The following is a 25,553-nucleotide window of genomic DNA, read 5'->3' on the forward strand; positions in this document are numbered from 1 at the left end:
GGTTTAGTAGTTTCAACTGGTTTTTAGATATATTTCAGTTGAAAAATGCAAATAATTTAGTGAAAGTCGGTAATTAAGTTAAAATAAAATTGTAATCTTTATTGGCAGCTCTGATCCCAATCTATATTATACTGGTTTATTATAAATACACTGTTTACGGCCTGGGCTTGACAGCCAGTTGGATAACTGCTTTCTCGGCTTTGACCATCCAGTGTGAATCATCTTCGTTTAGCCAGTCGACGACACAGACGGGCATGCCACAATAGATGTCGGATTTAATGACGCGGAGGGCACAAATGCTGGTGGGCATAAAACCACCCAGGCAGTCACGAAATGGCGTTGTGGAATTGTAGTTGATGTCCTCGAGGAGCTTGCGATAGTTGAGATCTCCCTTGAATATGACGAGAGCACCTAGGCTAAGTTGGACGTATAAGCACGGGCACATTTCTCTCATAAAGCTGAAACCCTTGGGTCTAGTCCAGAAGTCACAGGTGGGGTACAATTCCAGAGACTGATCCTGCAGAAGACATTGCAGTTTGTGCCCAAAGGCCTCCAATTGCGGCATTTCGTGGCAACGCAAGAAGTTGAGCATCCAGCGAAAATCATGGGCAGTGACATCCGAGACGAACCAAGGAATGGCCTTAACATGAAAACGCACCTTTTTGGCCAGACCCGATTCGATAATGTACTCGGCCAGCAGGAGATCCGTGAAGAGTTCGTAGCCGGCATTATCCAAGACAATGTCGACAATAAGAGGAGAGCCAGACGCTTGGGAATCCTCTGCCAACAGACTCCAAACATCCTCAGACTGATCCGTGATCAAATGCTTGTCAAGCTCGCCAATTAGCTGCAACATCTGCTCACTTGGAGATTCAGTTGTGATCGACAGATCACAACGATTACCCCACAGTGATAGTTTCAACATGAGCTGGAAATTCTCCCGACTACGCGGAAGATCACGAGTCGCCTGTAGAATGGTGCTCATAAGAAAAGTTACATTCCGAGCAGAGCTTATTTTTTGGGGACTAAAATAATCATAGTTCCTTAAGGTTTCGGCACGCCGGAATGCAGCCCAGATGCGTCGATAGAGATAGCATTCGGCAAAGAGCCAATTGGATGTAAACCAGCGACTCTTCTCGCGATTCACCAGCCACTTGATCTCCACATTCCAATCCTTTGCATCTGGCTCTTTGTCATAGAAAAGCTTGAACTCACGATTGTCCAAAATCTCGTTGCGCAATATGTCTAGACTCCAAATGACACGTCGCAGATCGTAGCGTGCATATTTCCCGCACTGCTCCATGATCCTGTCCTCGTTCTCCTGCAGGTAATGGATGATGTCATTGATCATATGCGGAGTTCGCAGCCGAAATGTTTTGTAGGCAAAGCTGTACAAGTATCTGGCACTTAACGCCTCATTCAAGGGCGGCCGAGTGTAGAAAATGTGATGCTTCTCAATAAAGTCGATATCCTGGTCGGTTTCATCGCTTTCCACGCTGTGCCAAGACGACTCTTCTGTAGATTGCGTATATTGACTTGTAAACGATTCCACATGAACTAGACCCGTTTCCATGGTCACATTCAATGTTGCCTAATTATCTTGACTAAACTACACATTTAGACAGTATTCCCAAAAATAATCCATATTCGATTTTGTTATGAGCGAGGTTTCCTGTTGTATATCGAGTCTGTTTCCTTGAAAGAATTATAGTTTTTAAATATAAATTTCTTGTGGATTATTAAGAAATAATATTTACATTTTATTTTTTATTATAAATCATAAAATAACACTTATAATTAAGGAATCAACCCGAAACCAATAAAGGTTACCTTACCATCCAAATCGAATCTTGGCCAAAAATAATTAATTTTTCTAAATAAACAAAATTCGAATACAGAATGAATTTAAAGGCCAAATCATGAACAAAAAGACATTCCGCTTGAAAATCGGTTAGGTTTTGACAAAGTTATGACAGTTCGAAGTTGCTCTAGGCTCTGACCTAGCAACTTTACAAGTCAAAAAATTTCTTAATTTCGACATGATTTTTTACGGAAAAATGAAAGGCTCCAGAATCAAGTTTAAAGTGTCGTTTTATACTAATAACGATATAAGGAGTTGATTAAAAGTAAAATCTTGAGATTTAAAATTTTTAATTTTTAAAATTTCAAAGGGGGGACCCTTACCATCGAAATCGAATCTTGGTCGAAAATAATTAAATTTTCTAAATCAACAAAAATTGAATGCAGTATGAATTTAGAGGCCAAACCATGATCAAAATGACATTCCGTTTGAAAATCTATTCAGTTTTGATCAAGTTGTGACAGTTTGAAGTTTGTCAACTCTTTGGCCTAGCAACTTTACCACAACCGTACCGGTACAAACGTTTCGGTTTTCGGTTCTTGAAAGAGAATTAATTTCGATTACAATTTTAGTTCCGGTACTAAAAATGAAACGTTTAGTTTTGGTTAAAGGTTCCGATACCGGTTATGGTGTTATTCCCGGCTTACAATAAATGTTTATAAAATATAAAATTTATTTATCGATTGAAAACAAATATAAATTTATACTACAAATTTCAAAATAAAATTATATTTTAAATACAAAAAAAAAACATATATATCTTTATATAGATATAGGTTTCCCGCCAGGTGCAACCGTTAGGCTTTCTGGTTTCCCTTGAAAGGGCTGATTGATTCAGATTTGAATTAAATTATAAAAATAAACAAAGCTTTTCGTTAAGCAACTATTCTTAGCATGGTTCCACTTTGAACAGTCTTTATTTTAGCAACGAAATAAACTAGCAAAAGAATTGATTTATACATAAAATATCAACAATTAAACTATTGCAACTTGTTTGTTTTTCCTCTACTTGCTGGCAAACTGAATAAGGCCGTATTCGCCAGTGAGCATCCATTCCTTGTTCGTGGCAAAGAGTCGTTCCGACAAACCCTGTGGCAATCCACACACCAAATCCGCTTTAATAGTTCGCAGCGTGCAGAGATTGGAGGGCCGGAAACCTGATTACAAATGGGAATCAATGTACTTAAATTCAATTTAAATATTGAAATTAAAGACAATAGAACTTACCGCGCAGACAGGTCTCAAAGGATTCTGTATCATGCCAGCTGTAATCGCCCAGAAGCTTGCGATAGTTGAGGTCGCCTTTAAAGAGAACCAACTGTGCCTGGGATAGACGCTCATAGAGCGTCGGTTGCATCTCGGCCATGCGATAAAACTCATATGGACTAGTCCAAAAGTGCTCGAGAGGCGCCAACTCAAATTTGCCCTCATCCGTGAAACGTTTCAGTTTCTTGCCGAGCTCACCGAGCACCAAGTCGGATTGGTCGGCTAGAAATTGCAGCGTCCAGTGATAATCGTTGGCCATGACATCCGATATGAACCATGGAATGGCTTTCGCATTAAAGCGCACCTTCTTCGCCAATCCTTTGTCGATTATATATTCAGCGAGTATTAGATCCGTGTACAGCTCATAGCCGGCGTTATCACAGATAATCTCAACAATACCCTCGCCGTTCGAACTGTGCAATGATAGCCATATGGCATTTGTATTATCCACTAGCAAATTGGAATCCAGCTCTTGAACTAGATCGAAGGCATCTCCTGTGGGTTTAACCTGTTTGCCCGATGTAATGGACAGATCACAGCGATTTCCCCACAGATTCAATTTCAATAGCTGCTGAAAGGTGGCCGCATTGCTTTCACTACTCCGAGTGGCTTTAGCTACGGCCAGCATTGCATCCAGACTCAGCTGGGTAGCCGTGCTCTTTTGCCGGCTGAAGTAATCAAAGCCCGCCAGGCGGGATAACTGGAATATGGAGGAGACTTTGCGATACATGTAGCACTCGGCGTAAAGCCAACAGGCACTAAAATAGGTACGCTTCTCCTGTGGCAACTTCTCCAGAAATGCATTCCACACGTCACAGTCGCTTTCTAAATATTGTACATTAATTATTGGTTACTATAGTATATGAAACTTTACATACCCTTGTCGGTGAAGGGCAACAGCTTTTCATTTTGCAATATGTTCGAGCGCAGCTCCCGAATAGCTTCTGCTGTTTGTTCAATATCGGTGACTGCATCCTGTAAAAAAACAATTGATTTATTCTCTCAATTATGCAATATGAACGAGTAAGAATGCTAAAGTGGTGTGCCCGACTAAGAGATACCCGTTACCTCTCTTTATAAACTGGGATTGTGGTGGAGTTATTGCCAATTTAAAGCGGATAAGGGGGCGTGACAATATTATTAATAATGATGTCGATGTTCATGGAAATCATAGAAGCTTTTGTGACAAATTTGGTGGCTCTGGCTTATGGCTCATATAAAAGAATTCGATATACCCTTGTGGTCCACGTGTAACGGGTAGAACAACTTACCGCACCATATTTTGCCAGCAGTTCGTCCTTGTTCTTGGCCAAAGAGTTGGCAATTGTTTCCAAAGTCGACGGCAGACGGAAACGGAACGTGTAATAGGCGAAGCTCCTATAATAACAAGGGGGTCGCTTTAGAGGTCAGGCAATCAAATTACATCAGTACTATATATGACTGTCAATACACGTGTTTGCCATACATATATGCTATTTACTATATATAATATATATGCTATATATAGCGAATACTTACCGCTTATATTGGGCCGCTAGCTCTGAGTGCGGAGGCGTCTCGCTATCAATAATTCCATTTTTAACATCAAAATCTGTATCGTCTTGTGCCAAGGTCATATTTCCAACTGCTTGCTGTTTGATATTCCCCTCTTTTTTGTCAATTGGTTAATGCACTTCTTGTTGTTGACACAATCAATGTAACTGCTGCTACATTTACACAATATAAATATATATAATATATATGTATATTAGCTTGGCGCGTCAGAGATGGCAACTGCGGAAGTTGCTATGAAACCACTGTTGCCAACTTAGCTACTTTAAAGCTAATCCGACTATTTTCAAAGTTCGTTTGCTAGAAAAATTTTAAAATTGATATGATCCGCAAATTGGGCTATTTTAAATATATTTTCAGCTATGTTTTGCTATTAATAATTTTTCAATAACTGTGCAAAAGTGCCCATAAAAACAAATTTAGATGCTTTTTAGCGCTCTGGCTATTTTTATCTCTAAGCACTGTTTTGGCCCAAAAGGTTGCCACCCCACAAAAATAAAGGTACTTGGAAAAAATACCTTTATTTAAAATTTTTCTCAAATTAATTTAATATCCTAGAATGCGGTTTCACATATTTTATTATGACGTTTACCACCAAACAAATATTCAAACTTTACAGAGATATATTTTAACTACAGATATATATATATTTGGTTTTAATTTAAATTAAAAAGCATATGATACAGAATTTTATCTATTAATAACCGAATTCGCGAGAGCCATCCACAAACTGAATTATGCCATAGTTTCCAGTAATCATCCATTGAGGGTCTTTTTTCAACAGATCTTCATAGACACCTGGCGGAAGACCGCATATCACCTCAGATTTCACTGTGCGCAGAATGCACAAATTGCTGGGAATAAAGCCGCCTAAGCATGTTATAATATGCTGTGTAGGTTCCCAGCAAACGTCGCTTAACAGTTTACGATAGTTTAAATCTCCTTTAAATATGATTAGCTTTGACTCCTGCAGAGTTTTGTACAGTTCCGATTCAATAGTGCGCATGCTGCAAAGGAAATGATTGAGAGTATTTTTTACAGATGCTTAGGCAATCCTCACTAACCTGTGGAAAGCTTGGGGTGCAGTCCAAAAATGCGAAGTGGGTGCCAGTTCGAATTTGCCTTCCTTTAAAAATTGCAGAAATTTCTGTCCTATAAGACTAATAATGTAGTCAGAATGATTTCTGAGAAACTGTAGCGTCCAATGGAAGTCGCGAGCTGTGATTGCGTTCCCAAACCATGGATGTGCCTTGACATGAAATCGCACCTTGTCGGCCATTCCATTTTCGATGATGTACTCGGCCAATATCAAGTCGGTAAAGAGTTCATAGCCGGCATTGTCCAGTACAAAATCAACCTGTTGTCTATCTGTTTTTTTGTTTAACAAACAGTTCCAGATCTCGTCAACATTCTTGACGAGTATATAATCATCTGTGACCATCACATCCTCCAGTACCTTCATGTTAAACATACGCGCCTCGTCATCTTCCGAGAGATCATTGCGATTGCTCCATAAATCCAGTTTCAGCAACTCGCTAAACATCTCGATGCTGTTTTCAGTACGACGCGTGTATTTGGAGAGTGCCAGTATTTCATCCTGGCATCTGGTAAGTGAATGCTCTTTAACCTTGGCAAAGTAATCGAACTCTTTCAGGAAGATGCTGTTCTCCACGAAGGAGTAGAGTTTGCGGTACATATAGCACTCGGTGTGCATCCAGCAGGCTCTATAAAAAGTGCGCCCCTCATCTGACAAATGATTGATGAAGTTATTCCACATATCTCGATCGACCTCTGAAAGCATTTTTTTAATGAATTGTCCAATTAGTGGTCAAAGAAATATAACTCACCATCTCCGGTAAAGTGCTGGAAGGGTTTGTTCGTTTGAAGCTCATACTTTAGCCGGGAAATCAGTCCAATGATGATCTTCAGTTCCTCACGCGCGTTCTGCACAAAATTTGTGGGCGCTATAGACCAAGATTAAGGGTACAGCCATAACTTATTACGAACCTCACCGAATTGTGCGACAACCTCGTTCTTGTCCCTCGTGAGCGAGTCTATGACTTTTGTGAGTATCACGGGCAGATGATTCCGGATTGTGTGGTAGGCGCAACTACGTTTGTACTGTCCAGACATGAAAGCATTGAGAGGCGTCTGGATGTCCACAATGTTGTACTTGGCATCTGATTCCGTCTTGAAAATCTTAGCTAAGCTCTGAACATCTTTGGTAACCGATGCTCCTCCATCTGTGGCGGGACACTCTCCTCCCTCGGGCTCCATTTTCCGTACTTTTAATTTGATAAATAATATGTGTCCTAAACTTGCATATTAACGTAAACAAAGTGTCCCGAGCACACTAGTAGCCTACTCAGTATTTTGAATAATATACAGATATTACTCGAGTATTATAAATGAATATTTATAAATAAATAGTTTTATTTATATGAATCTCTCTCTCTCACTCACTCTCTTACAGTGCTGCCATCCTTTTTAAGGGCTGCCACCCAGAAAAAAAACTTCCGGATCTGGCTCGATTTTTTATACTTATTTATTCGTATTTATTTTTCTTTTTGCTAGAAAATATGTCTAAAAATCGACAAAATTCAAATCGAAATTCTACAATAATTTCAAAAATTCTGTGGGCCATATTAAGAAAAATTAAAAAAAAGTGAATTTTCTTTGGTGAATCAATTTTGCGATATGATTAAAATGGTACATGTTGCCAGATCGGGATATTTTGAAGGGTAAAAACGCTTGGACCGGGTGGCAGCCTTCCAATCAGAGCTGCCAAGTTTTTAGGAGAAACAATAGCTGTTTTGAACTCTGAATATAGCCATATCTAGCTATAAAATAGCTAAGCTGCCAACATTGATTTTTAGCGTATTTTCATTTCCGCGTTCCCTATTCTTCATTGCAGTTTTTACTTTGACATGGAACGCTACGCGAATTCTTTGAAATGGATAATTAATGAATAATCAGCAGCAAAAGCGCGACGAAAAAAAAATCAACTCCTATGACGACATAGTGACAAAGTCAAGTAGTCAACAACGCGACCAATTGTTGACTGTGCGCGCGGGGATTGCTGGCTGCTGACTCAATCACAACGAACGAACGACAAAGGCAGCGGAGATACGACGAATACGGAGATAAAGTCCGGCTGAGACTTTTTCTTTTAGTTCTAGTTCTAAATATATTGTGCTGTGCTAGCAAAGTTCCAGAGAGAGTGCTGAGCGAAGAGAAGCTTCGACAAATGCATATCGACTAAACCGCAGCGACATCCAAAACACACACACACACACGCTCACGCACACACACACAGCGCCAGACAGCTCCACCTACAAAGCCACCCAACACCCAAGACGCACACACACACACACACACCCGCACACACACATACAGACACACACACACACGGTATGTCACATTTACCATTGCCGCTGTATGGCTTCGCAGCATTTTTCATGATTTTCTGGTTTGGTACATGGTGTGTGCATCTAATCGCGATCTGTTATGGCAAATATAAACTGCACAAGAAATCGTGCAAATTGCCCACTGAATCATCCCCTTTGCCGGGTGTTTCCATACTGAAGCCGTTAATGGGCGTGGATCCAAATTTGCAGCATAATCTGGAGACATTCTTCAGCATGGATTATCCGCTGTATGAGCTGTTGTTTTGCGTGGAGGATAAGCACGATCCAGCCATTAAGCTGGTGGAGCAACTCTTGGATAAATATCCGCTCATCGATGCCCAGCTTTTTGTCGGTGGCTCTGACGTGGGCGTCAATCCCAAGATCAATAACATCCATCCCGGCTATATGGCGGCCAAGTATGACTTTGTCATGATCTCGGACAGTGGCATCAAGATGAAGAACGACACACTGCTGGACATGGTCCAGAATATGTCAGAGCGTCATGCCCTAGTCCATCAAATGCCCTTCACCTGCGATCGCGATGGATTCGCTGCCACCTTCGAGAAGGTCTTCTTCGGCACCGTTCAGTCGAGGATTTATCTATCCGCTGATGCTTTGGGCATTAACTGCCACACAGGGATGTCGTGTCTGCTGCGCAAAGCTGTCATCGATCAACTGGGAGGACTACGTACTTTCGGCTGTTACCTGGCCGAGGACTTTTTTATCGCCAAGCGCGTCACGGAACTTGGCTGGAAGATGCGCATCTCCAATCAGCCCGCCATGCAGAACAGCGGACTCTGTGACATCGGCAGCTTTCAGGTAAGCTTCATTGGTTTATCGCATTTGTAGAGTATTTTAATTTAGTAACTCATTGAAGCAGCTATAGTGATAAGCGTTGTCGTTAGGTATATACTAACAGTTCGGACGGCAGTCCGTGCTAGTGACGAAAGCAGCACACGACTAGCATGGACAATTTTCTACAACTGTCCGATCAGATCGAGTTATATACCGATCGATATCATCTTGTTCAAGCTGTCTGTTAGCTCATCACTTTTGAAGCATTGTGAATGAAACTTCTCACAGATTATTGTTATTTTTGTAAACTAAGGTTCTACGCTAAGGGAAATAAATATATGTGCATATTTAATTTATTCTCTGATTTCAAAATTTTTATAACTATTTGTTGTAACCACAACATAGTAAGCACATTTTATTATATGCCAAATTCTTGCTTAAGTTCTTAGGAAACAAGTAAATGTGCAAGTTGTGTGGCATTTATTATTAAATCGGTGAAACAATTATACGCAGATTTTTTGTAATCACAACATAGTTAGCACATTTTTTTATATGCCAAATTCTTGCTTAAGTTCTTAGGAAGCAAGTTAATGTGCAAGTTATTGTTAAATAAGTGAAACATTTATGAGCAGATATAATTAAATGCGATAACAAATAACATATAATTAAAGTCGATAAAAATTCATGTAAAGGCCATAATATGACTTGCATATATTTGTATATCTAAAAAGTTTAAAAAATTCCAGTTGTTGGTTGGTTTGTAAAAAAAATCATATAAATCTTAACAAAACGTATGAAAAACGTTTATTTCAATGATATCAATGATATAGAAAAATAAATAAAAATAACGTGAAGTTTCGCATTTATTTCGATTGAAAATTGATCAATTGCTTATGCAATTATTTATAATTATTCCAGTTTACACAAAAATAAATATGAAACTTATTTCTTATCTAAAGATAGTTCCAACCTGTATAATATTATTTTTTTCATGTATTTATGCGTATGATTTGTAAATAGTAATGTATTTTAAATTGTATTTTCAGGCTCGACTTATACGCTGGGCCAAGCTCAGGGTGGCCATGGTGCCCACAACGATACTGTTGGAGCCTCTGTCGGAGTGTCTGGTGCTGGGAGCACTGGCAGCGTGGTCGGCATCGGTGTTGTTCGCCTGGGATCCGTTGGTGTTCTATTTGGTGCACATACTCTGTTGGTTCCTGTCCGACTGGATGCTGTTGTCGATTGTGCAGCATGGTTCGATGCCCTTTCACAAGTTTGAGTTCCTTATTGGCTGGTTCTTCAGGGAGCTAAGTGGACCGTATCTCTTCCTGCACGCCCTGTGGAATCCCGCTATACGCTGGAGGACGCGTACCTTTAAGCTGCATTGGGGTGGCATCGCCTATGAGTTGCCCCTTCCAAACTCAACACCCGCCACAGATTCACTCATAACGCCACTGCAACCGGCGCCTACGTTATTAGCGACAACGGTGACGACGATGGGTGCGGGAACAGGATTGGGAACGGGGTCGGGAACGGTAATGGGAACGCTCCCATCGGCCAAGCACCGATTGTTGGTCTCGTAGCAGCAGCTAGAGATAGTTACAATTTGTTTGTTATATACATATGCGTAATTTGTAATTTGTATTTTCGTGAGCGACACAGCCGACTGCGATTTCTACAGCTACAACTACAGTTGATGGTAGTAGTATTATTACTAGCTAAAACAGAACCCTTAGTCACTACATAACTTAAGTTAAGTACGTGTTAAAAAGTAAGCGCACAGACAACAACAACAATAACAACCACACACAGACACAGACACCATTTGAACGGGGCCACAACATTGTTGCAGTTTATATTTGTATTGGCAATTGTACTTGCATTCTGGACAGGATACTCAAGTTGACAGTTGCAGATATGTAGATCTATTAGTTAGTTAACAATTGTTTGCAACTAATGATTGTCCAACATTTGGCCATGCGATTTAGCTAGTGTTTGTAGTTAATAGTTTTGTAAATTTCAAATTTATCTTTGAGATTGATGAACGAGTTACTTAGTTAAGTTAGCCTTTGTTATTGCTATTTTTCAGTTCAATTACTTTAATTATTATTAGCTATTTATTGTTAAGCCCAATGTATAATTTACAATTTGTTTGTTTTCTTTGATTTATGTTTAATTATATATATGCATACATTCATATATATTAATTTTCTGCTACTCGCTCTGTAAATATGCTTTGCTAAACCGCCATCGAATAAATTGTAATTTAATTTAAATTAATTTATGTATATGATTGACTTGATCTTTATTACACATTTCATTTGTTATCACTACCTCAATTACCTCTAGTCACTTATCAGTGATTCTTGAATGATAATAGATTGCACGAGTTACAGTAATGACTCACCACAGATCGGGCTATACTTTTGGGAAATTTTGCAGTCTGAGTCACAATCCGTAATTGTTTATCAAACATTTAACATCCACATGGCGTTGCCTTTTTCTCACATTTAATGCGGGTTCAAAAGTCATGTAAATTAATTGAATTATACGAGAAATGTGAACACACTCAACCCGTTGCCCCCTCTATGCCAAGAGCCAAGCCAGAAACATAAGTATTATTCAGAGCAGCACTAAACTATGATTTAATTACCTTACCTACTAAGGTCTATTTATAAGTATAATGCCTAGAATGCTTCACTCAAAAAGCAGTATAGAATTTTCTGAGTCAACAACAGCCTCACGCCATTTCTGGCTCTGGGATCAAGTGTAAGTGAGAACCTATTATTCTTTTTTATAATTAATATAATTAGCAGATGGATACGAACATTTCAACTCTTATCTCGGTCTCAGGGGCCGACTACTATTGAACATAATAACGTCAAGTGCGGACAGCAATAATTTGATATATGTACATACATATGTATATACGCACATATTTATAAATCGAAGTACATGCACACAAGCATACAGTTATAGATTATAGAGAGGCATATCAGTTGCAAAGCACAGAAAATGAGTGGGAGAAAGAGGTGAGCCGGAGGAGGAGAAGAAGAAGATGAGGAGGAGGAGAAGGAGAAGATGAGGAGAGGTGCCGATTCGCTGATTCAACACTGAGCGCCTTTTAGCAGCATATACACATAAATTAATTGAGAGATTATCGCAAGCGTACATACAGGCAAACATAAAAATACATACAGTCAGCTAAGTAATTGTTTTGACTAAAGAACTCCATATACTTCATAAGAAAAAAAATAAACAAAACCCATCTGTAATACGGTGTATAATTTAATGATTCGAAAAAACACTTATTTTTTTAAATTAAAAAAAAAAGTTTTAAATTAAGAGCTATAATATAAGAGATGAACATTAAAAATTAATATTAAATTTCAATATCTTTCTTTTACTATAATAGTTAGTTTTGGTTCTTTAAATAAGTTAAAAGATAAATAGTAATATTAATTGAATATTTGTTTAAGTTTGTGAATTTGGTGTTGTGTCAAAATAATTTCTTGAATAACTTTCACTCAACCTTACAAGTCATTTGGGGTTGGGGATCTGTTAATTTCCCAGCATATTTTGTGTTGCCTTCAAATAATCACAAAAAATACGTACTTGCAACCATCCAAAAATTCTTACGAATTTTCAAAAACTTTGGTAAAATCCATAGAATTTGTGATTATTTCCACACCAATACATGAATTGATTTCTAAACACTTAAATACTTACAAAGGCCTGTATTTACTATCTATAAACGTGGAGTTCTTATCAAGGTGCATTAAAATTTCTTATGTCTGATATAAGAGCTGCTAGCAATGAAAATATTAAACCAAATTAACAAATACATACACACTGACATAAACATATAATAAATTAAGTACTTACATACTGACACATAAAGTATTATGTAACAATAATCAAGCGCAATTATTTAAATGTAATAAGGTTTATAGCAAACTGAGGTTTTTTAAACCAAGTACTAATCCGACATTAAGTCGTCAAATTATTTACTGATTTTTTTTAACTAATAAAAAAATCAAATGAAATATAAATATAAATTAAATTATTTAATAATAATAATACGAAATGAGTATGTATGGATGTTTCTTTATTTATTATCACATTAGTATAATTACATACATACTTATATGTCTCTGATTGTCGTCATTCGATAAATATTGAATGCGAATTGGACATGACTTGTGTTCAAAGAGTTAAGTGTTTATATTTTTCGAATTCTTTAAGCATATTTGTTGAGCCTTTGTCTCACTTGCTACATGAGTAGAACAAGCAAGTGTAAACTTTTGCTTTAAAAAACGTATGATTTTAAGTATTTGTAACTATTTATCTATTTATAACTAGGCCTAACGCTAGTCAATAATAAAAATAAACAACATTGTAACTCGGCCAACTAAATCGTACTTTTATTTAATGCGATATTTTAATGTTTGTTCATTCTTCTACTAGTTCCATTATGTATTCTTCTTCCAATACGTATACGACTTCCATTGCGTATACTACTTCCATTACAAACACTTACGTATGTGCATACATCTGCACTATTCTCGTAATTTCCATTCACGACTCGATAATTTGCTTGCATACATACATATGTATGTTCCATATGTGTGCAAGTATGCAAGTATATATTTTATAGGCTTAAGATAAGGTTTATTGTGATAGTGACTCATGCGTCGTCACATTCTGTGCGGATCGTCTGTCTATGTTCGGTTCTTACTTTGACGATTTTTGTGGGTCGTGATTAATTGGCAAACAACAATAACTTTACGATTTCTATGGTAAAAAACCTGCTCATTGGCAATTAACAAATGTACTGAAAATATCTTTATCTGCTGTTAGGTATTTATTGTGTGATACGGATGAAGGTTCCAAAATTGTAGCCAAACCAAACCAAACATACCTAAATACATATTTAGATATTTATTTATCTTATCCGTTAAATCATATTTTACAAGTTAGCTCACGGGGCTCTTATCATAAAATATGAATGGGACCTGCGATTTTGAAATAAAGAAAAACCAATAAGGGTGAGCATTAAAATATCATTCTGATTTTAGATAGCTTAAACAAAATTCAAATATTTTATCAAAAATTCTTGTGTACAAAGTCTATGCAGAATCAGAAGTTAGCAACAATATCTGGAGTATGCAGAATGCTCACAGAAATTTTCCCAAGTGGATTGATTATAAATAGGCCGCCCTATCTCGAGCGCTGAACGCAAAGCAAACAATAAAACAGCAGGTGCTTATATTTTAGATTTGCTGGCTATGGTTTGTCAATAAATTCTATATTATTATTTATTATACCTTTGCATATAACAAACATACATACATACATATAAATATAAAAAATTCCTAAAACAGGTGTCTGTAATTAAATTATTCTTTATTTTCTGCTAATGCTATAGCGCTGTTATCAATGCCAAAAAAATTAGAAAATTGTTTATTAGCCAAAAGTCTGGGTATTTCAAATTTTCAGCTATTTTTGCTTAAATTGTGCAAAAAAGTCACACAAATAACAAATTTAACAGAATTTAACTGTTTAGCTATTTATTGTTCCCACCCAAAACTTGCCAGCACTGGTGTGGAAGATTGCCACCCGGTGCAAAGGCTGGCCCCTGCAAAATTTCCCGATCTGCTTTGATTTTGTGTACTTAAAAAAAACAAGTACATTTCCGAAATTGAGTGTTTTTCATTTTTGTACTTAATTTCGGATTTTTTATTTTCCAGAATTTTTTAAATTTTTGCATGTTTTTTTTTTAATTTTCTTGATTTTTTGATATAATTTTTTTTTTTTAGAATTAAGTTTTCTAACTTCTCTTCCCGAGGGCTGACGAGCTTCAAATCTTCTTTAAAATGTAAACACTAATTTCATGTAATTTCGTATTTTAAATTTTCTTAAAATTGTTAATTTATTTTTAAGTTTTTGCATTTTAAAATTTGCACCACCTAAAATTTAAATTCAGCGACAGTTTGATGTTATTTATGTATTTAAAAAATACTGAATCAGTATTAATTAGAACGCGCTATCGATCGCGTGTGGCCACACTGAAAAATTTAAAGTTGCTAGCAAACGAACTCTGAATATAGCCAGATCTAGCTTTAAAATAGCTAAGTTGGCAACAGTGCAACTTGGAGCAAAAATCTTTTGCAAATCGTAATCAAATCGTTGAGAAAAAGGTAATTCATTTAATTATCTAAAAACTATGAAACGGATACTATAAATGCAGACTGTTTTGTAAGTTGACAAGCAAAACCAGTCACGTTAGAATGGGAAATTTGCAATTGTTAAAAAAAGCTTTGCATTGTTTTGCTATGTGAAAAATCTATACAGTTTATCAGTCAACGGCACATGTGTCTGTGTGTGTGAGTGTGTATACATGTGTTTGCAAGTGTGTGCACCAGCTGGCGGCGATTGGAACGGGGGCGTATGAAAAAATTCTCGTACACTGTGTGTTTTCATTTGTTTATTGTACATTATATTTAATGTTTGGCTCTTGATTTTTAGCACGTCTCATTAGTTTTTGAATATGCATACTTGTCTTCATCTTGGTTTTTTTTTGTACACAAATAGTTAACGATAAAAGTGCTTAATATAAACGGTTCCTGTTTACTTGCAGATGTTCTGGCTGCTGCTGAAACGGCGTTGAAGTGTGGGAACCCAGTGAAATTCAGTTTATCCACAACAGGCAAACGGACAACTTGATCGCAGCTGGCACAACGGCAACAACAGCAATATGGCTATGTCCAAAGTGATTCGGGTGCTGGAGAAGTCAATAGCGCCCTCGCCGCACAGCGTTTTACTGGAGCATCGCAACAAGACGGATTGCATTCTGTTCGAATCTCATGTCTGTGCACTCCTCACCCAGCAGGAAAATGTTATACGCAAGCAGTATACGAAGGTCTGTATTCGTCATTTTGAACTGGGAACTAAAGCAATCACGTAACTCGATACGCAAACACAAACACATACACACTCATGGGAAACGCTGCTACAGCAATTTTGTGATATTTTTTTACAAATTGTGTTATGCATGCGATAACATTATTTCAATACTCCAATTGCAAATATGTTTGTGGTTTTTAAAAAATATTATGAGAAGAACTTTATTCTTGTATAGAGTACACTTTAGTAGTACAGTATTACAGTAGTTCCACAGCGCTGCATATAGGCTTCAAAATCCAGTTGGTTCAATGGGTCAGGAAATTACAGCTGCTGACATCTAATTGGCACCCACGATTTTAATTAGAACTGAAGAAAAATATTTCTTTAACTTTGTATGGGCAATTTGAAATTTATTTTAGCAAGACAACCTCTGATTTGACTAATTGGAAGCTAGTTTAAATTTGCTTAAAATTTTTTATATTTCACATATATTACTTTATACATTTTAAAATTGATTAAAATCGTGAACCTTTGGTCACAAAAAGTAGAAGTAGAATTAATTTAAGAATTATAGACACAAATGCATCAAAAGCGTATGAAGAAGATATCCAAGATGCTATCATTAAATAAGGCAAATATATATACTCTTCAAATATAAATAAATATTAAATATAAATATACGAAACTTTTAAGATCTAATTATTTGTACTCTTTTAATTTCTTCATCGTCTTATTTTCGTATTTCCTGCTCGTCCTGTTTTCTTGGCGAGAAGTTGGCATCATTGTATAAGAGGATTATAGTATAAGAGTGTAGCTTGCACAAAAGCTTCTGTTCTCAGGGGTTAATAGTTCGAATTATTCGGTTCATTACTTGAGCCTGTTGCGCAAGTTAAAATTTATTAAAATAATACAATTTATTAATTTATTCCTTCCTAAATATTCCTAGGTCTGCGATGCCTACGGTTGCTTGGGCGCACTTCAGCTGAATGCTGGCGAGAGCACAGTGCTCTTCCTGGTCCTCGTCACCGGATGCGTGTCCATGGGCAAAATTGGCGACGTGGAAATCTTTCGCATCACGCAGACGACATTTGTATCGCTGCAGAATGCGGTGCTAAACGAGGATAAGATTAGCGAGGTGCGCAAGCTGCTGAACTCGGGCACCTTTTATTTTGCCCATACGAATCCCTCAGCTGCCGGAGCAGGAGCTGCATCGCAGAGCACCAAGTTTGACATCACGTTGTGTGCACAACGACGCTATCAGACGGAGGAGACGGATAATCGTTTCTTCTGGAATCGCATGATGCACATACATTTGATGCGATTCGGCATCGATTGCCAATCCTGGCTGCTGCAGACCATGTGCGGTTCCGTGGAGATACGCACTGTCTACATTGGCGCCAAGCAGGCACGAGCTGCCATCATCTCCCGCCTGAGCTGCGAGCGTGCAGGCACGCGTTTCAATGTGAGAGGCACCAACGACGAGGGATATGTGGCGAACTTTGTAGAGACGGAGCAGGTCATCTATGTGGACGGTGATGTGACGAGCTATGTGCAGAATCGAGGATCAGTGCCGCTCTTCTGGGAGCAGCCAGGTGTTCAGGTCGGCTCCCACAAGGTGAAGCTATCACGTGGCTTTGAAACGTCTGCCGCCGCCTTTGATCGCCACATGAGCATGATGCGACAGCGCTATGGCTACCAGACCATTGTCAATCTGCTGGGCAGCTCGCTGATTGGCAGCAAGGAGGGCGAGGCAATGCTCAGCAACGAGTTCCAGCGTCATCACGGCATGTCCGCCCACAAGGATGTGCCACACGTGGTCTTCGACTATCATCAGGAGTGCCGCGGCGGCAACTTCTCCGCCCTGGCCAAGCTCAAGGAACGCATGGTGGCCTGTGGGGCTCACTACGGCATTTTCCATGCCGTTAACGGACAAGTATTGCGGGAACAGTTTGGAGTCGTGCGCACCAATTGCCTGGACTGTTTGGATCGCACCAACTGTGTGCAGACGTACTTGGGATTGGACACGCTCAATCTTCAGCTGGAGGCACTCAAGCTGGGCGGAAAGCAGCAGAATGTCTCGCGCTTCGAGGAAATCTTTCGCCAGATGTGGATCAACAATGGCAACGAGGTCAGCAAAATCTATGCCGGCACTGGCGCCATTCAAGGTGGATCCAAGCTAATGGACGGTGCTCGATCTGCAGCACGCACCATACAAAACAATCTGTTGGACAACTCGAAGCAGGTGAGTGCCAGAACGGGTATATTGTATTCGTTACGTAGTATGTAACTTTAAAGAAGAGGAATGGCAGAACACATCCACAGTTTTTTAAATAGATTGTTCTTTTAAATGGTAAACTTTTTCTTTTATTATTATCAATCAACCCAATGAATTGTATAAAAACCGGACAAAAATAACCTTAGTTATGGCTGTTTTAAATTTTTTAATTTGACGAGCGCCTAAATATATGCAGTACTTTTTATGCTGTTAGATTGTATCTTACAATACATATTTAAACTAAGTAAGGGTATCTTAATAGTCTTTATTACATGCTTTTATGTTCTGCAGGAAGCCATTGATGTGCTGCTCGTGGGTTCGACGCTCAGCTCGGAGTTGGCGGATCGTGCGCGTATCCTGTTGCCCTCCAACATGTTGCATGCACCGACAACAACGTTGCGAGAGCTTTGCAAGCGCTACACGGAGTATGTGCGTCCTCGGATGGCGAGAGTCGCCGTGGGCACTTACAATGTGAATGGAGGCAAGCATTTTCGCAGTATTGTGTTCAAGGACTCACTGGCGGATTGGCTGCTCGACTGTCATGCCTTGGCGCGCTCCAAGGCGCTGGTGGATGTCAACAATCCGTCGGAGCATGCCGATCATCCCGTCGACATCTATGCCATTGGCTTCGAGGAGATTGTCGATCTGAACGCATCGAATATCATGGCTGCCAGCACGGACAATGCCAAGCAGTGGGCGGAGGAGCTGCAGAAGACCATCTCGCGGGACAATGACTATGTGCTGCTCACCTACCAGCAACTGGTCGGTGTCTGTCTGTACATCTACATACGGCCGGAGCATGCGCCTCACATACGTGACGTCGCAATTGATTGTGTAAAGACGGGCCTGGGAGGTGCCACTGGCAATAAGGGCGCCTGTGCCATTCGCTTTGTCCTGCACGGCAGTTCCATGTGCTTTGTGTGCGCCCATTTTGCCGCCGGACAATCCCAGGTGGCGGAACGGAACGCTGACTATGCGGAAATCACACGGAAATTAGCTTTTCCCATGGGTCGTACTTTGAAATCGCATGATTGGGTTTTCTGGTGTGGAGATTTCAACTATCGCATCGATATGGACAAGGATGAGCTGAAGGAGTGCGTCCGTAACGGGGAACTGTCCACCGTGCTGGAGTTTGATCAGTTGCGCAAGGAGCAGGAGGCTGGCAATGTGTTCTCCGAGTTTCTTGAGGGGGAGATCACTTTCGATCCGACCTACAAATATGATCTCTTCAGCGATGACTACGACACATCCGAGAAACAGCGTGCGCCCGCCTGGACAGATCGCGTGCTCTGGCGACGTCGCAAAGCGCTGGCCGAAAGTGATTTTGGTGGCGCCGCCGCTGCAGCCTGGAATCCCGGCAAGCTCATACACTATGGACGCTCGGAGCTGAAGCAGAGCGATCATCGGCCCGTCATTGCCATTATCGATGCCGAGATCATGGAGATTGATCAGCAGCGCCGTCGAGCAGTCTTCGATCAGGTTATTCGGGATCTGGGACCACCCGATTCCACCATTGTGGTGCATGTGCATGAAGCGTCTGCAGATGCGGATGAGGATGGACCAACCATATATGATGAGCATGTCATGTCTGCGCTGATCGCAGAGCTCTCCAAGATGGGCGAGGTGACCCTAGTGCGCTACGTCGAGGACACCATGTGGGTGACCTTCCGCAATGGAGAATCCGCACTCAACGCGGCCGCCAAGCGCAGCACACAGGTTTGTGGCTTGGAGCTGGTCTTCGAGCTGAAGACGCCCGATTGGCCACAGCAAGTGGACAGTGAGATCGAGCTGTGCACTTCTAATACGATTCCCCTGTGCGTCAATCCCGCAGAGCAGGCTCAGCTGCTGCAGTTGTCGCCAGAGGTGCCACAACGGCCCAAGCAACCACCCACACGTCCGGCACCAGCGCGTCCGCCCATGCCCATGTCTCCAAAGAACTCGCCACGTCATTTGCCGCACGCTGGCGTCATTAGCATTGTGCCCAAACCGGCTAAGCCTCCGATGCCGCCACAGCCCATGATGCAGGCACCATTGCAGCCGGTTCAGGTAGCGCCACCACGTCCACCGGCTATGGGCGACACCACGCCCTCATCCAAGTCACAATCCCCCACAGAGTTGGGCTCGCCATTGCATGCCACCTCCGTGAGCTCCTCAAGCTCCTCATCCGGCAAAGTGTCGCCCATAGGCGCCACTGTCCCCTCTGGACCACCAACACCACCACGTCAGATGCAAAGCAAACCGGCCACGCCCGTCTCAACGCCCACACGCCAGTCAAAGCAATCATCAGTGGAGCAACCATCGCCTTCAGACACCGCCTACGAGACGGCCAGCAATATCTATGAAGAGATCCAGGACGATGTGCCGGCACCGCGTCATCCACCGCCAGCCGCACCACCGCCAGTCATTGCCGCCCTGGACAGTCCACTCCGTCAGCCAGTAGCCGCTCCACCCCTGGGTCCCCCGCCACCGCTGCCCAATCGTCGGGGACCTCCACCAATACCAAATCGTAGCGGAAATGCACCGCCGCTGCCAACACGCCCCTCAAATAACTAAAGATGTGACCGGAAGGGTGAGTTCATATCTCATTAATAAAAATGAATGAATAACCAAATAAATGAACAATCAAATAAATGAATAACCAAATTAATGAATAACCAAATTAATAAATAACCAAATTAATAAATAACCAAATTAATAAATAACCAAATTAATAAATAACCAAATTAATAAATAACCAAATTAATAAATAACCAAATAAATTAATAACCAAATAAATGAATATCCAAATAAATGAATATCCAAATAAATGAATATCCAAATAAATGAATAACCAAATAAATTAATAACCAAATCAATAAATATCAAAATCAATAAATATCCAAATAAATAAATAAATATCCACAACTATAGAACAAATTTAAAAATTTAAATATTTATAAAAATACACAAATATAAATTAAAAAATTAAAAAATAGATTTTAAAATATCAAAAAAATTACTTCCCATACCGGGAATCGAACCCGGGCCTTCTGGGTGAAAGCCAGATATCCTAGCCACTAGACCATATGGGAGGCTGAGAGACGCGCAGCTAAATCTCAATTACAGCTACGTCTGCTGTTTAGCTCAAAACCAAAAGTACAAAAATACAAATATAATAAACAATTAATAAATCGAATTATTTTTGAATAATTGATTAATAATTAACATTTTTGTATATGTTTTCTCTTTTATATGCAGCACGCTGTCTAGCACTTGGTACAAATGGCAGTAGTCGACTCAATTACATTCCCAATTGTTGTATTTATCGTTGAAAATCGCAAAAACAAAAATTTAAATATAAACGCATATATATTTTGTTGCCAATTGTAAAATAGAATATTATTTACATGCATATTGAAGTGTTTCCAGGCAATAATTGAAACTGAATTTGTGTTAAACTATTTTAAGCGAGCGAAAAGATTGTAAATCAAGTAACGCTTACGATTTGAATGTTTATGTTTCTGTTATACACACAACTACAAATATATGTTTAACAGATGAGAACATAATTACTTAACCAACACTGGCCAGACGTACTCACTAATAATGCACCAAATAAACTAAGTATTTACGTATTTATGTTAACCATAGCGAGCAATCCGAACAAAAACGTATATGAAAAAGTATTAAATATGTATATGTTTAAACAATTGTAGCCGTACTAGTCAAATTATGAAATAAAACAATGTGTTAAAAATGAAAAGTATTTTCAGAATACAAAACATGAAATAAAATATATCAATATAATATTAAACCAACTGTTGTAGTTGTAGTAAAAAACTGAACCATTACCTTGCTCGCAATACTACTTATATTTACCCACTTACACTGTAATATCATTTGTTATCAGACAGAGATTAAAACTAATGCGTTGAATTTACTTAAGTTGAATTGAAAATTAACCTACATAATCAATATCAAAGAGATCACAAATTGAAATCTGTATTTAAATGTTGATGAAATTGTAAAAAAAAATATTTAATCAGCCAATCAATCGATTAATCGATGAATAAATATGCCACTTATGTCGAAATTGAAATAGATTGTATTAAATTGGAATTAACTTAAATTATCTATATCACATATCTGTTCGATTTATAGCGCAGAATGGAGAAACAGGAAATCCATACGATAAAACTAATTAAATGTTGTTTATTTAATTGTGTAGTTTATTGACGCCAAGCAAATATATATAATTAAAGCAAACACTTAACACTTAATCCGCTTATGTGGATCCTACCTAGAACCACTTGGGAAGCGCATCGTTGGGCAGATTCTTATGATTCGGCAAGGCAGTGCAAGGTCGTTGCTGTCTCCAAAATTCCTGACGCTTGTTAAGAAAGCAGACAGCCTCCTTGGCCAGGGTCGATATGTTCTCAGTGTTGGTGTCGGCACGCACCAGATCCGGATGGAGCAGCAGCTTCTCAAGGTACTCCTTGTCCACGCACAGTTCTCCCAGTAATTTCCGTGCATTGCGACGCTCCAGATCCGCTTTCGTTGGCTTCTGTCTCACAGTCTGCGGTCGGTAACTATTGAGCACCTCGGACTTGGTTGTATTATCACCAGATTTACGTGGTTTGTTGCTCTTGGCGGTTGGTCCAGTTGTTCGCGTCTTTGTCCCAATGGTATTCTCAATGGCCTCCTGTGTCTTTTGCACACCCAGGCGAAACAAGGCGAGCTCAGGACGAGCCCGCAGTCCACGATGGAAGAACATAAGACTCTGCTCGAATTGACCAAGATAGTAGAGGGACTCAGCCTTCTGGTATATGGCTCGTATGTTGTTCTTATCCTCGGATAGTGCCGTCTCTGCATCCTGCAAAGCTTTGGAAGCTTCGCCCAGAAGCAAATAACACTTGCTGCGCGAGATTAGCGCATTGATGTCCGTGTTGTTCAACTCCAGAGCCTGTAAGTAAAAGTGAAACTCAATTAATTAAAGAGGAAACATGAAAGAAAGTTTAAAAAAAATTGTAACACAACACCCGATTCTAATCAAATTTGGTCAGAAAAAGACAACACTAAATGCACAAGTGGAAATTATGCACATTTCATGATAGAAGTATAATAAGTCATATATGGATAGACAGTGAACCTTGCAAAAGAACTGTATGGCATTTTCAGGATTCGCGTTTTTGATCTCCTTCAGTCCGAGTGCTATAATGGAGCTGATGTCCGCCTCGTCGGGTATGAGTAGCGCCTCATTGCGATCCTGTTTCTGTTTGATCTGCAGACTCTGCTTGATGTCAAAGGTGCCCGCACTGACAGCCGCCGCTCGATCCTTGTCCGTGTAGAAGTCAACAAAGTTCTCCTTGGGCTTCTTCTTCTTCATCATCTGCTCCTCGATGCGCTTTCGTGCTGCCCGCAGCTCAGCTTCGATGCGATTGCCACGCTTGGAGCCGCCGACATCGATGTCATCGGGATGTTTGCTGGCCCGACGAGCTCCACGTTCTGTTGAGGATTTGCCACCAGCGCCATAGGAGTCGCGGCGCTCCCAAATGGGCGTCTTGTGGGAGAGACGACCGCGACCCCTTGACCTTTTGTTGGACTCGTCCAACGATTCCTCATCCGCATTGTTTCCCGTCCGTATGAAGCTCTGCAACAGCTCCTGTTCCTTATCAACGGCCAGAATATTGTTCAACACACTGCTGGACATTGTGATAACTTTGGATTAACTTTGAATCTCTGACAATTGAATATGAATGCGGCAATGAATCGAATGCCAATCGAAGTGAGTGTGAAAAATTCACACCTATGCTGACAGTTGCAAACAAACGGTAATTGATTTGCCATTAAGTCTGTTGCCAGGAGACTGTGAGGAACTCCAAATGGGTTAAGAATCGATAACAAATAACAATAGCACGTGGCAAGTGGCAGGTGGCACGGCTAAGCATTATCTGAGGGGGTTGAGGAGGCAAAACATTGCACTGACATTGAAATAGTTGCTGATATTTGACTTGCGGTATTCAAGGATAACACTTTGAAGTAATTTTTGTGAAAGATTCTAATGCGTTACATTTTTTCAGATGATAGAAACATCCCATAAAAGATATACATAAATCGATGGCAAATACCTATTAAGAACAGTCACACTCTTTAATTTCTGTCCGAACCCTTTTTATCTTATGCCAATCACTCCATTAATTGTCTTAGCTTATATTCATCTGTTTTCCATTATTAAAAATTAAATAAAAAAATGTTTAAAAGTTAGATATGTTTTGCAGAAGAAGCAGCCATTTTTGTAGAGGTTATTTATATATGTTTCCGTTTTTTATAAATTTTTTCTAGCATTAAATAAAAGCGAAATCAAAGAAAAAGCAACTATTTTTCTAGTAAGATGTTCTAAGATATTCGTCTTGAAACATACAAACAGAAATGTAAGCAATTTACTGTTGGTGGAACTTGTCTTAATATCCCATTTTCCTGCAAATTGGGGAAATTGTGTTACAACTGTAATATTTTGTCAAACCGCCTTCAAACCTTCCTTTATTCAACAGCTTTAGAGCATAACGTCCTTTTCAAACTGTGCGACGCTTTTAAGCTTTTCAAAAGTTTCACAAAGCGCACATGGCGCCATCTAGAGTTCATTTCACTTCATTTCGCGACGGTTGAGTTCGAATTTCACATTTAAATTATTTGCATTAGGTTTGAGTTGCTGCAATTAAATTTTATTTGTAAATAAAAAACTATATTTACCTGATTATATCCGTTCAAGGCCTTGTAATATTCCCGAACTTTCATGTGATTATTAGACTGATCACATAGCAGTTTAATGTTCGTTTCAATTTCCTCTAGTGTATCAACTTTTTGCTTTTTTCGTGGCATTTTTATTTATTATTCTAATTTTATTTTAATAGTTTTACTTCACAAATTAATAGTGATATTAGTAAATACGGTTTGATATAAATTAAATATATGCTTTTAACCCGAAAATATTATCTAACCGTGTGCTCAGCTCACTCGTCAATTGCCAACTGAGCCAAACTGAAAGTTTTTGCTCTTCCTTCATATTTCTGTTGGCTCTGAGCTTGGCCAAAATTTGGGGGCAGGGTAAAAGAAGTGACTTTGTGGCAAAAGTTTTGGTTGTTTCTATCGGTTGTTGTGGTTGTTGTGGCTTTTGTAAGTTAGTTTGCATGTGCTGACAAGCCTCAATAAACTTCAATAAACTTGTTTTAATATCTCAACAATTTACTCCCGTAACTTGAAAGGCTCTGTGACAAAAAAAAGGGCTATCTTTTTATTAACTTTCAGCGTATTCGATTTTATACATACACGTATCTCAGATAATTTGTGATCTTTTCAGTTAACTTAACTAACTGCTTAATTTTAATCTAATCATTCTAAATCAATGAATGTTTCATTAACCAGCTCTAATTCAAAGCCAAAAGTCACGCACAGGTTGTTGTTGTTGTCGTTGTTTCAGTTGTTGTTGTTGTTGTTGTCGTTGTCGGGGCGTGTT

General features: G+C 39.4%; 6 protein-coding genes and 1 non-coding gene across 8 annotated transcripts; 2 read left to right on the forward strand and 5 right to left on the reverse strand.

Annotated features, from left to right (window-relative positions):
• Positions 1-73: 73 nt before the first annotated feature.
• LOC117784932 (damage-control phosphatase ARMT1) lies at positions 74-1,663 on the reverse strand. Its single transcript, XM_034622788.1, has one exon. It carries the CDS (start codon positions 1,571-1,573, stop codon positions 155-157), a length of 1,419 nt encoding a protein of 472 aa, XP_034478679.1. The 5' UTR covers positions 1,574-1,663; the 3' UTR covers positions 74-154.
• LOC117784931 (synaptojanin-1) lies at positions 79-22,148 on the forward strand. Of its 2 annotated transcripts, XM_034622786.1 has the most exons (6): positions 79-91; positions 15,027-15,080; positions 15,521-15,802; positions 16,733-18,028; positions 18,353-20,630; positions 21,299-22,148. In XM_034622786.1, the coding sequence occupies exons 3-5, from the start codon at positions 15,638-15,640 to the stop codon at positions 20,612-20,614; spliced, it is 3,723 nt and encodes a 1,240-aa protein (XP_034478677.1). In that variant the 5' UTR covers positions 79-91; positions 15,027-15,080; positions 15,521-15,637; the 3' UTR covers positions 20,615-20,630; positions 21,299-22,148. The 2 variants fall into 2 exon arrangements, with proteins under 2 accessions (XP_034478677.1, XP_034478678.1); XM_034622787.1 differs by lacking the exons at positions 79-91; positions 15,027-15,080 and having other exon boundaries at positions 15,405-15,802.
• On the reverse strand, positions 2,731-4,880 carry LOC117784935 (damage-control phosphatase ARMT1). The gene is made up of 5 exons (XM_034622793.1): positions 4,646-4,880; positions 4,399-4,504; positions 4,006-4,102; positions 3,089-3,952; positions 2,731-3,018 (listed from the first exon to the last, which is right to left on the reverse strand). Exons 1-5 carry the CDS (start codon positions 4,741-4,743, stop codon positions 2,867-2,869), a joined length of 1,317 nt encoding a protein of 438 aa, XP_034478684.1. The 5' UTR covers positions 4,744-4,880; the 3' UTR covers positions 2,731-2,866.
• Positions 5,301-7,139, reverse strand: LOC117784933 (damage-control phosphatase ARMT1). Its single transcript, XM_034622791.1, has 4 exons — positions 6,686-7,139; positions 6,526-6,622; positions 5,743-6,469; positions 5,301-5,685 (listed from the first exon to the last, which is right to left on the reverse strand). Exons 1-4 carry the CDS (start codon positions 6,953-6,955, stop codon positions 5,376-5,378), a joined length of 1,404 nt encoding a protein of 467 aa, XP_034478682.1. The 5' UTR covers positions 6,956-7,139; the 3' UTR covers positions 5,301-5,375.
• On the forward strand, positions 7,586-11,160 carry LOC117784934 (ceramide glucosyltransferase). The gene is made up of 2 exons (XM_034622792.1): positions 7,586-8,904; positions 9,927-11,160. The coding sequence occupies exons 1-2, from the start codon at positions 8,092-8,094 to the stop codon at positions 10,461-10,463; spliced, it is 1,350 nt and encodes a 449-aa protein (XP_034478683.1). The 5' UTR covers positions 7,586-8,091; the 3' UTR covers positions 10,464-11,160.
• Positions 21,061-21,132, reverse strand: Trnae-uuc. Its single transcript has one exon. It is a non-coding gene; the product is annotated as a tRNA-Glu (tRNA).
• Positions 22,149-22,248: 100 nt separating the features above from the next.
• LOC117784937 (tetratricopeptide repeat protein 25) lies at positions 22,249-24,919 on the reverse strand. Its single transcript, XM_034622796.1, has 2 exons — positions 24,791-24,919; positions 22,249-23,003 (listed from the first exon to the last, which is right to left on the reverse strand). The coding sequence occupies exons 1-2, from the start codon at positions 24,917-24,919 to the stop codon at positions 22,341-22,343; spliced, it is 792 nt and encodes a 263-aa protein (XP_034478687.1). The 3' UTR covers positions 22,249-22,340.
• Between the last annotated feature and the right edge of the window lie 634 nt (positions 24,920-25,553).

Source organism: Drosophila innubila (genome assembly GCF_004354385.1).
Source record: "Drosophila innubila isolate TH190305 chromosome 2R unlocalized genomic scaffold, UK_Dinn_1.0 1_C_2R, whole genome shotgun sequence".
Classification (NCBI taxonomy): domain Eukaryota; kingdom Metazoa; phylum Arthropoda; class Insecta; order Diptera; family Drosophilidae; genus Drosophila; species Drosophila innubila.